Below are 14,389 nucleotides of genomic sequence, written 5' to 3' on the forward strand. Positions count from 1 at the left end.
GTGCCGGGGAGGAGGTTGGGAGGGTCCGTGCCGGGGAGGAGGCTGGGGGGGGGTCCGTGCCGGGGAGGGGGATGGGGGTCCGTGCCGGGAAGGAGGTTGGGGGGGGTCCGTGCCGGGGAGGGGGATGGGGGGTCCGTGCCAGGGAGGGGGATGCGAGGGCAAGTGAGTTGGTCCACCTGGCCAGGTGCCAGCCTCCAACAGTTGGACACATGCGGTCCATGCCACCTGGCTGGGGGGAGGAGGGGATATGGGCAATGATGACATGTCGTCGTTCCCCTCCCCCCCACCAGGCCGTCATGTTTTCCGATCATCCAGCGGTGTTGGTCGCCGTGGCGGCAGCCGCTAATGTCTATGTTGCCCTAGATGAGGAGGAGGAGGAGGAGGAGCGTGCCAGAGAGGCAGCGCAGTCTGCCGCAAAGGGACAGGCGGCAGCCGCCCAGGCTGGAGGGACACCTGACCGACAGGACGAGGAGGGGGAGGAGGACGTCGCGGCCCCACGGCAACGGAGGCACCCGAGGGCGCCCCGTGTGTACCGGCCCCGCAGTCATACCAGGACCTCACGGGCCGGGAATGCAGGAGGAGACTCCGGATGAGTCGGGAAACCGTGGCACACATCTGCCACCTGCTGGCACACCTGTCACCGCGTGGCACTGGCGGGGGACACCCTCTCCCCGTATCCGTCAAGGTTACGGTGGCCCTGAACTTTTATGCAACGGGGTCATTCCAGGCACCGAGTGGGGGCCTGTCCGGCATATCGCAGACATCGGTGCATCGGTGCATCCGGGCAGTGACAGATGCCCTATATGCCATGGCGCACCGCTACATCCGCTTCCCTGTGGACCGGGCCAGCCAAGATGCCCGGGCCGTGGGCTTTTCTGCCGTGGCCGGGTTCCCCATGGTCCAGGGCGCGATCGACTGGATGCACGTCGCCGTGCGGCCACCTGCAGATAACAGGGCCGTGTTCACCAATAGGAAGGGGAGCTATTCGATGAACATACAGGTGGTCTGCGACCATCGCATGATGATCCTGCACGTCTGCGCCCGTTACCCAGGCAGTGTACATGACTCATACGTGTTGTCGCGGTCATCCATCCCCGGCATGTAGGAGGGACGCCATCCCCGGCTGAGGGGCTGGTTGCTGGGCGACAGGGGCTACCCATTGCGATCGTGGCTGGTGACGCCTATACGGAGGCCACGCAATGAGGCGGAGAACCGCTACAATGATGCCCATGTAGCGACAAGGGGAGTGATAGAGAGGTGCTTTGGCATGCTGAAGATGCGTTTCAGGTGCCTGGACCTCTCTGGGGGCGCCCTCCAGTATCGGTCAGATAGGGTCGGCCGCATCATTGTGGTGTGCTGCGTCCTGCACAACATAGCCCAGCAGAGGGGCAATGTGCCGCAGGCAGAGGAGGGCGGAGTGGAGGAGCAGCAGGAAGAGGCGCAGTCCTCCCCAGATGAGGGGGATGGGGGCAATGGTCAGGGCAGACGTGCTAGACACAGGTGGGTGGCTGTCCACCGTTACCGGCTGGCCCAGCGGGCACGGGACAGACTGATAGCCGCCCGCTTCACTGACTAGATGGGCGTGGGAATCGGGTAGTATGGCCACAGACCGCACACCATGGCAACAGCCGACCACCCACACCCCCCACCCATCCACCCACCCAGCACCCTCACCCCCCTCCCCAACCCCACCCACCCCACCCGCATGCACACCACCCCCCCCCATTGCCGATCCACCTGCGGCACAACGGGCCGGGCTCACACAGTTGCGGGTGGACGCGTGTCTATTGCAGGCCATGGAGGATGATGACAACCCGCCCTGCGGTGAGCTCCTGGCTCCACATCGTTGGACTATGTCTGACCCATGGCCACAGTACCACCATCCACCCGGACCATCCCTGCATGCGGCTGTGACACTGCAGCGCACGGTCTCGTCCTCTGCCCGGGGGATGTTGATGGCGGCCCAGGGGGAACGGGGCAGACTCACCTGGGGCTGAGGTAACACCACCCCTCACACACACACTTGCGCTCAACGTACATGACACCCCCGCATGCTTTGGACAGAGCACAAAGGCAGCTTCTGTAGGTGTAACATTGACTTTAATAACCAAAGGAGTTCATGCACGTGCCCTAGCCCCTAAAACTCATCTGTGCCCTGCACCCGTGCCAACTTACTCAGTGTCTAATTGTTTGGCCTTACGGGCCCTTTGACTACGTCTACGTGGTTCCCCAGACGGTACAGCAGAACTGGAGGTGGACACCTGTGATTCCTGCCCTCTGACACTGGATCCCTTTGGCGGCCGTTTCCTGGGGCGTCCTCGCATAGATGGGCCAGGCTGCGACGCGGGCGACTGGGATGGCGAGCTGTCAGCCTGTCCTGCCCGTTGCCCACCCGATGCACCTGGGACGGAAGGGGGGGAGTCCGAGGTGTCGCGGTGTTCCGGGACCTCCCCTACATATGGAGCCGGGACGGACCACACCACCTCCTCCTCCCTCGGGGTGCCCGATGGCCCCCAGGCCTCTACATGGGTGGGGGATGCGAACGGACTGGCCATCCGACGACCCCCCAACATCTGGCGCTGCCAGTCCTGGAGGCCCGTGCTGGTATCGACAGGGGTCTGCAGGTTTGCAGCCATGGAGCCCAGGGGGTTGGCAAACCCTGCCTGTGACAGTGCGACGCCGGCTCGCACATGGCCACTGGCGCCGATGCCCTCAGCGATGGCCTGCAGAGACTGGGCCATGGCCTGCTGAGACTGGGCTATGGTGTTGAGCGCCTCTGCCATCTGGCGCTGGCACTGGCTCATGGCCTCCTGTGAGAGGGCAGCCATGTCCTGGGCCACAGACGCCACCTGCACGGAAAGCCCCAGGCCTCGCAAACCGTTCCCCATGTCTGACACCGTCGTACCCATTGCCTCCACCGCGGACGCCACCCGTGCGGTGTTGGCTTGGGTGGCACGCATGACCAGCACCATGGGTGGACTCCTCCACCTGCGACTGCAGCCGCCACAAGCCGGCCGTCACCCTCTTCGCTCGTCTCCGGGTCGGTGGTTGCATCGGATCTATGTGTGGGTGTGGTAACTCCAGGAACCCGGGATCCATCTGGGCGGCAGATGTTCGCTTGGGCTGGGCTGCCCTCCGACCGCCCGGCCCCTCTGCTGCTCCTACCTCCACCTGCTGTACCGGGATGGCTGTGTTGTGCGCACCAGTGAGTGTAGCAGACGCCTCATCACTAAAGTGCCCAACCGAGGTGAGTGTTTCTGCGATGGTGGAGGGTGTTGGTGACAGCAGTGGCGTTGTGTCGTGCTCTTCGTCCCACTCTGAGTCCATGGCACTTTGGGGTGGGGGTTCGTCTCCACCCATCCACTCTGAGTCACTGTCCGGTATTTTGTCTTCCTGGGTAGTGCTGTCCCGGGTAGTGGTGTCCTGGGCAGTGCTGTCCCGGGTAGTGGTGTCCTGGGTAGTGGTGTCCTGGGTAGTGGTGTCCTGGGTAGTGGTGTCCTGGGTAGTGGTGTCCTGGCTCGGATGTGACGGGGGCCTGTGGCTGCCCCCCTCGTCGCTGGGTGGTCGCTCCCGCACGTGACGGGGGTGTTGTTTCCCTGTTGCTCCAGGTCTCTCTGTCTCCCGTGGTGTGCGAGGGGCATCCTGCGGGCGTCGCATGCTGGAGGGTCCGGGTCTCTCTGTCTCCCGTGGACACCGAGGGGCATCCTGCGGGCGTCGCATGCTGGAAGGTCCGGGTCTCTCCGTGGCCTCCGAGGGGCATCCTGCGGGCGTCGCATGCTGGAGGGTCCGGGTCTCTCTGTCTCCCGTGGACACCGAGGGGCATCCTGCGGGCATCGCATGCTGGAAGGTCCGGGTCTCTCCGTCTCCCGTGGCCTCCGAGGGGCATCCTGCGGGCGTCGCATGCTGGAGGGTCCAGGTCTCTCTGTCTCCCGTGGCCTCCGAGGGGCATCCTGCGGGCGTCGCATGCTGGAGGGTCCGGGTCTCTCTGTCTCCCGTGGCCTCCGAGGGGCATCCTGCGGGCGTCGCATGCTGGAGGGTCCGGGTCTCTCTGTCTCCCGTGGCCTCTGAGGGGCATCCTGCGGGCGTCGCATGCTGAAGGGTCCGGGTCTCTCTGTCTCCCGTGGCCTCTGAGGGGCATCCTGCGGGCGTCGCATGCTGGAGGGTCCGGGTCTCTCTGTCTCCCGTGGCCTCTGAGGGGCATCCTGCGGGCGTCGCATGCTGGAGGGTCCAGGTCTCTCTGTCTCCCGTGGCCTCTGAGGGGCATCCTGCGGGCGTCGCATGCTGAAGGGTCCAGGTCTCCCTGTCTCCCGTGGCCTTCGAGGGGCATCCTGCAGGCGGTCTGCATCTGCGGGGATGGGTGCCTGGACGTTTGCTCCTGCGATACACAATGAAGCATGCATGGTTAGACACGCAGGCAGTGATCAGGTGATATGGGGGAGGGGGATATAGGGGAGGGGGGATATGGGGACGGCCTGTCGGTGGCTCACTTGCTAGTACGCCCCCGACCTCTGCATCAGCAACCTCCCGGTCCTCAGGTCTGCCAGCCAGTTCCAGGGCCCTTTCCTCGTGTTCGGTCAGTGGCCTCTCATCAGCGGGGCCTCCTCCAGTCCTCACATGCTCCCATATTGTTGTGTGCGCGCTTCTCCTGTGGGGGGGTGGGGGGGGGGTGGTGGTGGCAGGGGTAAAAGGCAACATTGTACGGCAGGTATATGAATGCACGCCATCGGTTGCGCGTGCATTGCAGAGGTTAAGGTTAGGGCTGGATTCACTTGGGGATATGGGGGATGGGGAATATGGGGGAGGGGGGATATTGGGGAGGGGGGATATGGGGGATTATGGGGGAGGGGGGATATTGGGGAGGGGGGATATGGGGGATATGGGGAGGGGGATATGGGGAGGGGGGATATGGGGGATATGGGGAGGGGGGATATTGGGGAGGGGGGATATGGGGAGGGGGATATGGGGGATACGGGGGAGGGGGGATATGGGGAGGGGGGATATGGGGAGGGGGCGATATGGGGAGGGGGGATATGGGGGAGGGGGGATATTGGGAGGGGGGATATGGGGGAGGAGGGATATGGGGAGGGGGGATATTGGGGAGGGGGGATATGGGGGATATGGGGGAGGGGGATATGGGGAGGGGGATATGGGAGGGGGAATATGGGGGAGGGGGGATATTGGGGAGGGGGATATGGTGGATATGGGGAGGGGGGATATGGGGGAGGGAGGATATGGGGAGCGGGGATATTGGGGTGGGGGATATGGGGAGGGGGATATGGGGGAGGGGGGATATGGGGGAGGGGGGAAATGGGGGAGGGGGGATATGGGGGATATGGGGGAGGGGGGATATTGGGGAGGGGGGATATGGGGGAGGGGGGATCTGGGGAGGGGGGATATGGGGAGGGGGGATATGGGGAGGGGGGATATGGGGGAAGGGGGATATGGGGGAGGGGGGATATGGGGGAGGGGTTATATGGGGGAGGGGGATATGAGGGAGGGGATATGGGGAGGGGGATATGGGAGAGAGGGGATATGGGGATATGAGGGAGGGGGGATATTGGGGAGGGGGGATATAGGAGAGGGGGATATGGGGAGGGGGGATATGGGGGAGGGGGGATATGGGGGAGGGGGGATATGGGGGAGGAGGGATATGGGGAGGGGGGATATGGGGGAGGGGGGATATGGGGGAGGGGGGATATGGGGAGGCTCACCCTGCCTGCTCTGACGAGGTCGTTCACCTTCTTGTGGCACTGGGTGCCTGTCCGCGGTGTCAGGGCCACAGCGGTGACGGCCTCTGCCACTTCCCTCCACAGACGCCGGCTGTGGCGTGGGGCAACTCTGCGGCCATGCCCGGGATACAGGGCATCCCTCCTCTGCTCCACTGCGTCCAGGAGCGCCTCCACATCCCGTGACTCGAACCTCGGGGCTGAGCGGCGGCCAGCCATCCAGTCGGGTGTTCCGGTCGGGTGTTCCGGTCGGGTGGGGGGGAGCAGCGCGGCCTTGTGAGCCGTCACGCCGTGCGGCGCGTATGACGCTGCACGGCGTGAACCACGTGCGCAAGCGCGGATCCCGTTACGTCGCTGCTAGCCCATTTCGGGCCGGAGACTTTCGACCCATTTTTCCGACGTGACGCAAGTTGGATTTGCGCCGTTTTTTGCGCCGATCGGCGGACTTTCCGCCGATAACGGAGAATTTCGCCCCAGGTGTGTAATGGAATACTCTCCACTTGCCTGGAGAAGTGCAGCTTCAACAACACTCAAGAAATCCGATACCATCCAGGTCAAAGCAGCCTGCTTGATTGACAACCCATCCATCACCTGCCATTGTGATCCGTTATTTTAAAACTTTACAGGGGGTCGGGAAGGAATGAGGCAGTGGGATTAATTGGGTAACTCTTTCAAAGAGTCAAGAAAAATTCAATGGATGAAATGGCCTTTTGCAATGTTGCATCCCTCTCTAATTATTGATGATATTAATACATCATATAGACTGCAACTTCATATCGATACTAATACATCATACAGGCTGTAACAGGCCTAATTTTGAAAAAGTAAACCTTTATTTTTGGAATTTCATTATTGCAACCATGTACTTTGACGATTAACTAAATGTATTCAGATCCATTGTCTTATGCAGTCTTTTTAAAATTTTGAACAGGCACAATCAGATTTGAAAAATGATTCTTTCCAAACTGCCGAAATACCAGAGTCTGGTCTTGCTCCAGTTACACTTCATGCTCATCCACAGATTGGACTCCAGGACTATCAGACAGAAATGAGAGCTAAGGAAAATGAGATAAGGGAATTAAAACAGCTCATAAAGAGCCTCAAAGCCAATCATCAACAGGTAATGGTTCTTGTCACGTTAATTAAGACTGGCTGCAGCAAACCTCTCATCTTAAAACGGATCAGTAATTTTGATTGAATTGGCCACTTAACTGTGGAATAAAGAACTTGAAGAGTAATTGTCAAACTCCTCACGACCTTTTTCCATTATATTGCATCACATATGTGTTTTACCTTTCCAAATAAATATCTTCATACTTCAGACCTGATAAGAGCTTTTGTACGTTTCCACTTAGGATGTGCTAGACTGAAATAACCACCATCAATTATCCAATCAAATTGCCCAGTGAAAATAACTGGCGGCATTGGTATCCTGGGCTTTTCCACTCTCCGTGCTTAAGTAAAATCGTGTGAAGGTCAGGAATACCTCAAGATGGACGACGGCAGGGACCAGGGAGCGGAGGCTCACTGGCCAAGGGAGCAGCAGATGGAGTTTTTTAAGAATTGCTTCGCCGAATTGAAGAGGGACACGTTGGACCCGATGAGGGCGGTAATGTACGGAATGGTCGAGGCGCAGGCGGTCCAGGAGAAGGCGCTCAGGGAGGTTGACGGGAAGCTCTCCAGCCAGGCGGACACGGTGGAATAGCTGGAGGACAAGGTGGATGAGCTGAACGCCCGCCAGAGGAGGATGCAGGAGCAGCTTGAAGAGCTGGGGAACAGAGCCAGGAGGCAGAATTTGAGGATCACTGGCCTCCACGAGGGCTGCGAGGGGTCGGATGTGGGTGCATACGTGAAAGGTATGCTCGAGGCGCTGATGGGGCCGGAGGCCTTCCCCCGACACCTGGAGTTGGATGGGGCGCATAGAGCCCCCGCAAGGAAGCACAGGATGGGCGACCGACCGAGGGCCTTGGTGGTCCGCTTTCACCGTCTTGCTGACAGGGAATGTGTGCTGCGATGGGCCAAGGCGGAGAGGAGCCACAGATGGGAGAATTGCGAGGTGCGCATTTACCAGGACTTGGGAACGGAGCTGGCCGAGAGGCATGCAGGATTCAGCAAGGTGAAGGCAGCCCTCTACAAAAAGAAGGTGAGGTTTGGAATGTTGTATCCTGCGAAGCTGTGGGTTACGTTTGAGGAACTCCACTACTATGTTGAGACACCGGAGCAGGTTTGGACTTTTATCAAAGAAAAGATGCTGGACTTGAACTAAAGGGCACTTAGTTTTCTCAGTGCTGTACAGTGGCGGCGGTCTGTTAACCTAACTTGCTCTGATTACGAGTGATTTTTTTTTCTTGAAAGAAGAAGCTGGACTTGAACGAAGGGACTCTGGGCTCTCAGAGCTTTTGTGTGGCGGCGGTTTGTTAGATTATCCTGTACTGTAATGTTATATCCAAGATTGTTTTCAGCTGGGACAGGGAGCGGGGGCTGGAGGGCGCACTGTGTGGAGTGTTTGTGGGAGATTGCATCGAGTGGGGGGTTGGGGGTAGAGAGAGGGGCCCTGCAAAGGGGGTCCCGCGCTTTGTACCTTTTGGCGGGAGATCGGGGCCTCGGAGAGGGGGATGGGCTAGGGGCTGGTCAGGGGACATGGAAGGGCACGGGGAGATACGATCAGGTTAATGGGTCCTTGGTGTGTGAGGGGAGGGCCCGAGTGCTCGGGTGGGAGACGGGCGGGCGCTGGAGGCGGGGGTCGGCGTGGCTGGCGCGGGTCAGGGGGAGGAGGGGCGGGCTAGGGCCAGGCAGGTCAGGCCTCGGCGGGTGGGGGAGGTTAGGGGGGGGCAGACGGGAAGGGGAGCAGAGGAGACTTAAGGGGCAAGGGGGGGGGGGGTTTCGAGGGATCCCCTAAGGGAGAGAGTCGCTGTGGACTCTCACGGAGCGGCGCAGGAAACCGACAGCAGCAGCACCCGGGGGGGGGGGGGGTTAGAGCCACGTCAGTTTAGTTGAACACGTGGGGCATGGCAAACAGAGGTGATAGGGGAAATGTTTTGTTAACATGGTTATTCTTTCCCACTGTTTGTTTTCACTATGTTAAGGCCCTTTGCATAGGCCCTGTGATCTCTCTGGAAATGTTACAAATTTGATTTAAATTTTAAAAATGTTTTAAAAATGAATACCTCAAGATAGAGAATTGAAGTGAAAGAATATTTTCTCATGACTTCTAAGGCGATCAGATATTAACAGCTGCTTTCCTCTGAATCAGACCGTACCAAATTGTCTTATTATTCAGTTAAGGTAACGGTTATTAGCATCTCCAAAAAAACTCAAGAGCTTGACATCATCTCGGGTAAAGCAGCCCACTTGATTGGCACCCCATCCACCACCATTTTGTTTTCTTAAATTTAGAGTACCCAATTCTTATTTTTTCCAATTAAGGGGCAATTTAGCGTGGCCAATCCAACTGATCTGCACATCTTTGGGTTGTGGGGGTGAAGCCCACGCAGACATGGGGAAGAATGTGCAAACTCCACACGGACAGTGACCCAGGGCTGGGATTCGAACCCAGGTCCTCAGCGCAGCAGTCCCAGTGCTATCCACTGCGCCACATGCCACCCTCCCACCACCTTAAACATTCACTCTCTCCACTACTGAAGCACAGTGACAGCTGTATGTGCCATCTCCAAGATGCACTGCAGCAACTCTGAAGGTTCCTGCGACAGCACCTTCCATACCTGCAACCTCTACCACCTAGAGGGACAAGGGCAGTGGACGCAAGGGAGCACAATCACCTGGCAAGTTCTTCTCCAAGTCACTCAAAATCCTCACTTGAAAATATCCCACAGTTCTCTCATTGTTGCTGGATCACAATCTTGGCACTTATCAGCAATGTTGGTGTCCCTACACCTGATAGACTGCAGCAGCTTAAGAAGACGGCTCACCACCACCTTCTCAAGGGCAATTAGGGATGGGGAATAAATACAGGTCTAACCAGTGATGCCCAGTTCTCATGAATGAATTAAAAACATTGAAATATTGCTGTGTGAGTTCATGAAGATTTCTTTCTCTTCAGATCCTTGAGCTTCAGAAGCGTTTTCACTCTCTCCATCAAGAGGCAGTGGACCTTCTCATCGCGTCTGCCTGCCCTCCAAACCTACAGGAAGATTTGTGCAATACTGAAGTGAAACTAGCCAAGAAAGAAACGCTTCTTCAACACCTCGCGTTGGCAAGTAAACAGCTGGACGATGAAAGGTGCAGGCTTGCTAGATACTAAACACGGAAATACTAAATCAATGCGACCATCTAGATAATAATAGATGCTTCAGCCAGAGATTAAGCACCACACTTTAGGAAAGAGACCAGGGACTTGGAGAGAGTGCAGAAGAGATTTGCTAAAATGGTCCCAGAGGCGAGGGACTTCAGTTATGTGGAGAGACTGGAGGAGCTGGGTTGCTCTCCTTCGAGCAGAGAAGGTTAAGAGGAGATTTGATGGAGATGTTGAAAATCATGAATGGCTTTGACAGAGCAAAGGATGTGAAATTTTTCAGTAGCAGAAGGATAGGTAATCAGAGGACACAGATTAAAGGTGATAGACCAAAGGTCAAACCAGAGGTAACTTTTTTGTTTCATGCTGTGAGTTATGGTACCAGGAATGTGCTGTCGTGGGCAGCAGATTCAATGGTAGCTTTCAAAAAGGGATTGGATAAGGATTTGAAGGGAAAGCACTTTCAGGTTTTTCTGGATAAGAGCAGGGCAGTGGGACTAATTGGATAGGACTTTCAAAGGCATTTGATGGGTCAAATGGCCTCCTTCTGTGTTATAGCATTGGATTATAACATTTTACGACAGAAACACTAATGTTAGATTACACCTTTCAGACCAAGCTCTCTGCTGTTTCTTACAGTTAATCATTGTGATGTTCATTGGGGCACTGATGTGTTGTGCATCCATGTCATTAACATACAATGACATTGGTACTGAGGGATTTAATCCTGTATTTATCACCATTGCAGACTGAACAGGGAATATTTTCCATTTGATTTGTACGGCCTCCATGCAATACATTGAAGTTAATCTTCCCCCAAGACAGATTCATCAAAATTGACCAGAATTCCCAATATTTTCCATGTTCTACTTCAAGTTCCAGGGTCCAAAATGGTTGATATGCAACTTCGAGATGAGGTGCTGTTATGACCCCCAGGGGGACAGAACTTGTACTACATCTGATTCCCCTCCTATACCTCAGGGTATGAGCTACCCAGGTGAATAGGGAAGTGGAGCTTCCTCCCAATTGGAGGAACTCCCCACAGGATATAAACTCCAACCTGGGCGTAGGTCGGGGAAGGTGGGGAGGAGTGATTGCTCAATCGAGTGTGAGAGCAAAGAGAGTATCCTGTCAGCCTGGCCTCTTCTGGAGTCTTTACCTCCGTCTACAACACTGGCGAAGAAGATCAAATAGAGATGCCAAAGGCGGCTAGTACTGAGAACATTTTTCAAATACCTCAGGAGGCCACTCTCCAGCCGGTAGGAAAACACGAGCTTTTTGAGGTCAACTCAGATGATTTGAGCGCAGTATGTCGAAAGACTTCAACTTTTTTTTCGCACAAACGGCATCACCAATGACAAGCAACAGACCGTCATCTTACTGATCACCATTGGCAGACCAACTTATAAGGAACTTCACTGACCCAGACTGGCCAGGTGGATTGCCGTTTGCCACGCTGATAGGCCGGTGGGCCGTCACCTGAATCCACAGCCCCGATTATGGTCAAACGGTACTGCTTCCATACCGCTTTGCAGATGCCAGCAGAGTCCAGCGGGGAATACTTGGTGCACCCACGGGGCCTCGCTGCCCCCTGGGCATTCGAAGCTGCCCTGACTGAATCACTGCGGGACCGCATCGTTTGCGGACTTCGGCACTGGGAAACGCAGTGGAAGCTACTAATAGAGACACCCCTGACCCTCGACAGGGCCGTCGGCATAGCACTCTCCCAGGAAAATGGCAGCCGTGGACTCCAAGAACTCTGGGGCCTAGCAGTCCTGAACACTGGGCGGCATTGAGACCGCTGGCCACCAACAAGCAGAAGCTAGGTGCGGGAACGTCCCAGGATGGATGTCACCATAGGTCTGCCACAACTGCCACTGTGACTCACCCCTCTGTGATCGACCATGGAGCTTCTCCCGACTCAGCATTCCTGGGTGGTGGGCGGCAGTATCGAGCGGGACGCCAAGGCCAGGAACAAGGCTCCGGACAATCATGCAGGGGCGCCATTCCCCGACACCGGACCAGTCGTCATCCCTGCAGAGAGGCCGCAGGCATTTCCTAGAGGACGTGGAAGCCGAGGAGCCACCCCTGCCGTTGCTCTGTGTTACTGGCCCCAGAGCAGCACCTATGTGGGTGACGCTGCTGCTAAACGGACACCCCACCGAGATGGAACCGGACACGAGTGCAGTTGTTTCTGTTGTCAGCTTTCGCACATTTACAGCCATCTGGACGGATCTTCAGACGCTGGAGCTTCGTGACACAGGGTGCTGACTGGCCATGTATACCGGGAGCCCTTAGAAATCGAAGGCACTGCCCAGGTGCCCGTGGCACACAGAGACCAGTCCGCATGCCTACCATTGGTAGTAGCCCACGTTGACGGGCCCAGCCTATTGGGGCATGATCGGCTGCTTCATCTACTTTTGGATTGGCAATGCATGTGCCAGATGTACCCCGTGGACCGGAGGGAATGCTGATCAAGTTCCCTTTGGTTTTTGCCAAAGGCTTCGGTACCATTAAAGGAGCAATGGCCACAGTAAATGTGGAAGAGAAAGCCCAGCTCCGATATTTCTGCGCCCTCCTTGTGCCATACTCACTTTGTGCCGAGGTAGATTGGGAATTTGCCCCGTCCTCTATGTCGATTGGGCCGCGCCTATCGTCCCTGTGTTGAAGCCAGATGAGTTGGTATGGTTCTGTAGGGACTATAAAATGACCATAAACCGCTTTGACCGTTACCCGGTCCCTCGGATCGAAGATCTCTCTACGCCCAGCTCAGTGGCAGTACAATGATCACTAACCGAGACATGAGCCACGCGTATTTGCAGCTGGTACTCGAACCGAATTCCCGGAAATATGTGACGATCAATACCCATTGGGGATTGTACAAGTCTACGCAGTTGCCATTCGGAGTATCCTCGGCTTGTGAGATATTTCAGCGGGTTATAGAGAATATCTTGCGAGGGCTACAAAGGGTCGCCGTCTACCTGGATGATGTTCTCATCACCGGGACCTTGCATCAGGAACATACGGAGACCCTAACCGAGGTCTTTGAGTGGTTTGCTTTGGCCGGGGTCTGCCTCCGGACATCACATATCTAGGCTACTGAGTGGACAGCAGGGGCCTCCATCCAGTGGACGACAAGGTGCAGGCGATTCACCAGGCCCCCATTCTTCAGGATCAAATTGAGATCCGCTCTTTCCCAGGCCTGGTGAACTATTATGGTAAGTTCATACCCAGGATGGTCACGCTGCTCAGCCCGCTCTATCAACTGCTGCAGAAGGGGCTGAAGTGGGACTGGGGCCCCTCGCACCAGAAGGCGTATAAAGAGGTGAAGCTGCGTCTCTCGTCAGATGAATTGGTGACCCATTTTGACCCAGACAAACCCCTGCTCCTCACGTGCGATGCCTGGCATTGGGCAGTCCTGGCACACTGCATACCCGATGACTTGGCGCAACCAACAGCCTCTGCGTCCCACACGCTTGCAGACGCCGAGCGGGGCTATGCATAGATAGAAAAGGAAGACTTGGCTGTTGTGTACGCGGTGAGGAAGTTCCACCAGGACGTTTATGGATGGCCATTCACAGTATATACCGACCACAAGCCGCTCCTGGGGTTATTCAAGGAAGATCGGGTGATTCCACCGATAGCATCAGCTCGGGTTCAGCGGTGGGTCCTGCTTCTGTCTGTCCACGAGTATACTTTAGAGTGTCACTCAGGCACAAGAATCCCGCATGCGGACGTGTTGAACCGCCTGCCCCTATCCACAAAGGCACCAGCTCCGTCGCAGCCACGGATGATAGACACCCCATTTTATGGACATTTGCCAGTACCGGCAGCACATAATTGACGATGGACCCATGCCAACCCAGAGTTATCAAGGACTGACATATGGTTCAATAAGGGGGCCCGACATAGGGCAATACCAGATGGGCTGAGGGCCTACACCTCCAAGTTACAAAAAATGAGTGTTGAAAACGGTGTCCTTCTGTGGGGTTGTGCCTGTCATGGGAGTGTCCCTTTAAGAAAAGGCTTCAGTGATGGCATTGTGTGGGTGAATCTGGGCTGTGGCTCTGTGAGCTGTTTTTGGTTTTGGTTTCACATTTGGCTGCTGTGGACACAGTCAGGAGAACAAAGTGTTTTGGCCTGCCTCTCTCTAGTTTCATTTTAAATAGCTGTTCCAGTTTGCTTTCCGGAAGGGTTTAAACCTGCTGGTGAGACGGCGTCAGAATCTCAGGGAAAGCCAGTCTTATTCAAGTGAGAATACAGAGTGCTGGGCCACGCCCTTGAAAAAGGGTTTTGGTTTATGGGATTTTGTTTTTGAATTGGAACAGTTAAGGGGGAATTCATTAAGTGTTATAGATAGATGACTGTAGCTGTAATAAAGACTGTAATCTTTATGTTTATAATTGATACA

General features: G+C 56.2%; 1 protein-coding gene across 1 annotated transcript in view; it reads left to right on the plus strand.

The window, feature by feature from the left end:
- Positions 1–14,389, plus strand: part of LOC140421638 (uncharacterized) — a 165,854-nt gene that overhangs the window by 109,620 nt on the left and 41,845 nt on the right. Inside the window, exons 12-13 of the mRNA XM_072506436.1 lie at positions 6,658–6,846; positions 9,787–9,965. Of these exons, the coding sequence (XP_072362537.1) occupies positions 6,658–6,846; positions 9,787–9,965 (368 nt within the window). The remainder of the gene's footprint in view (positions 1–6,657; positions 6,847–9,786; positions 9,966–14,389) is intronic.

Source organism: Scyliorhinus torazame, chromosome 1 (genome assembly GCF_047496885.1).
Source record: "Scyliorhinus torazame isolate Kashiwa2021f chromosome 1, sScyTor2.1, whole genome shotgun sequence".
NCBI lineage: Eukaryota > Metazoa > Chordata > Chondrichthyes > Carcharhiniformes > Scyliorhinidae > Scyliorhinus > Scyliorhinus torazame.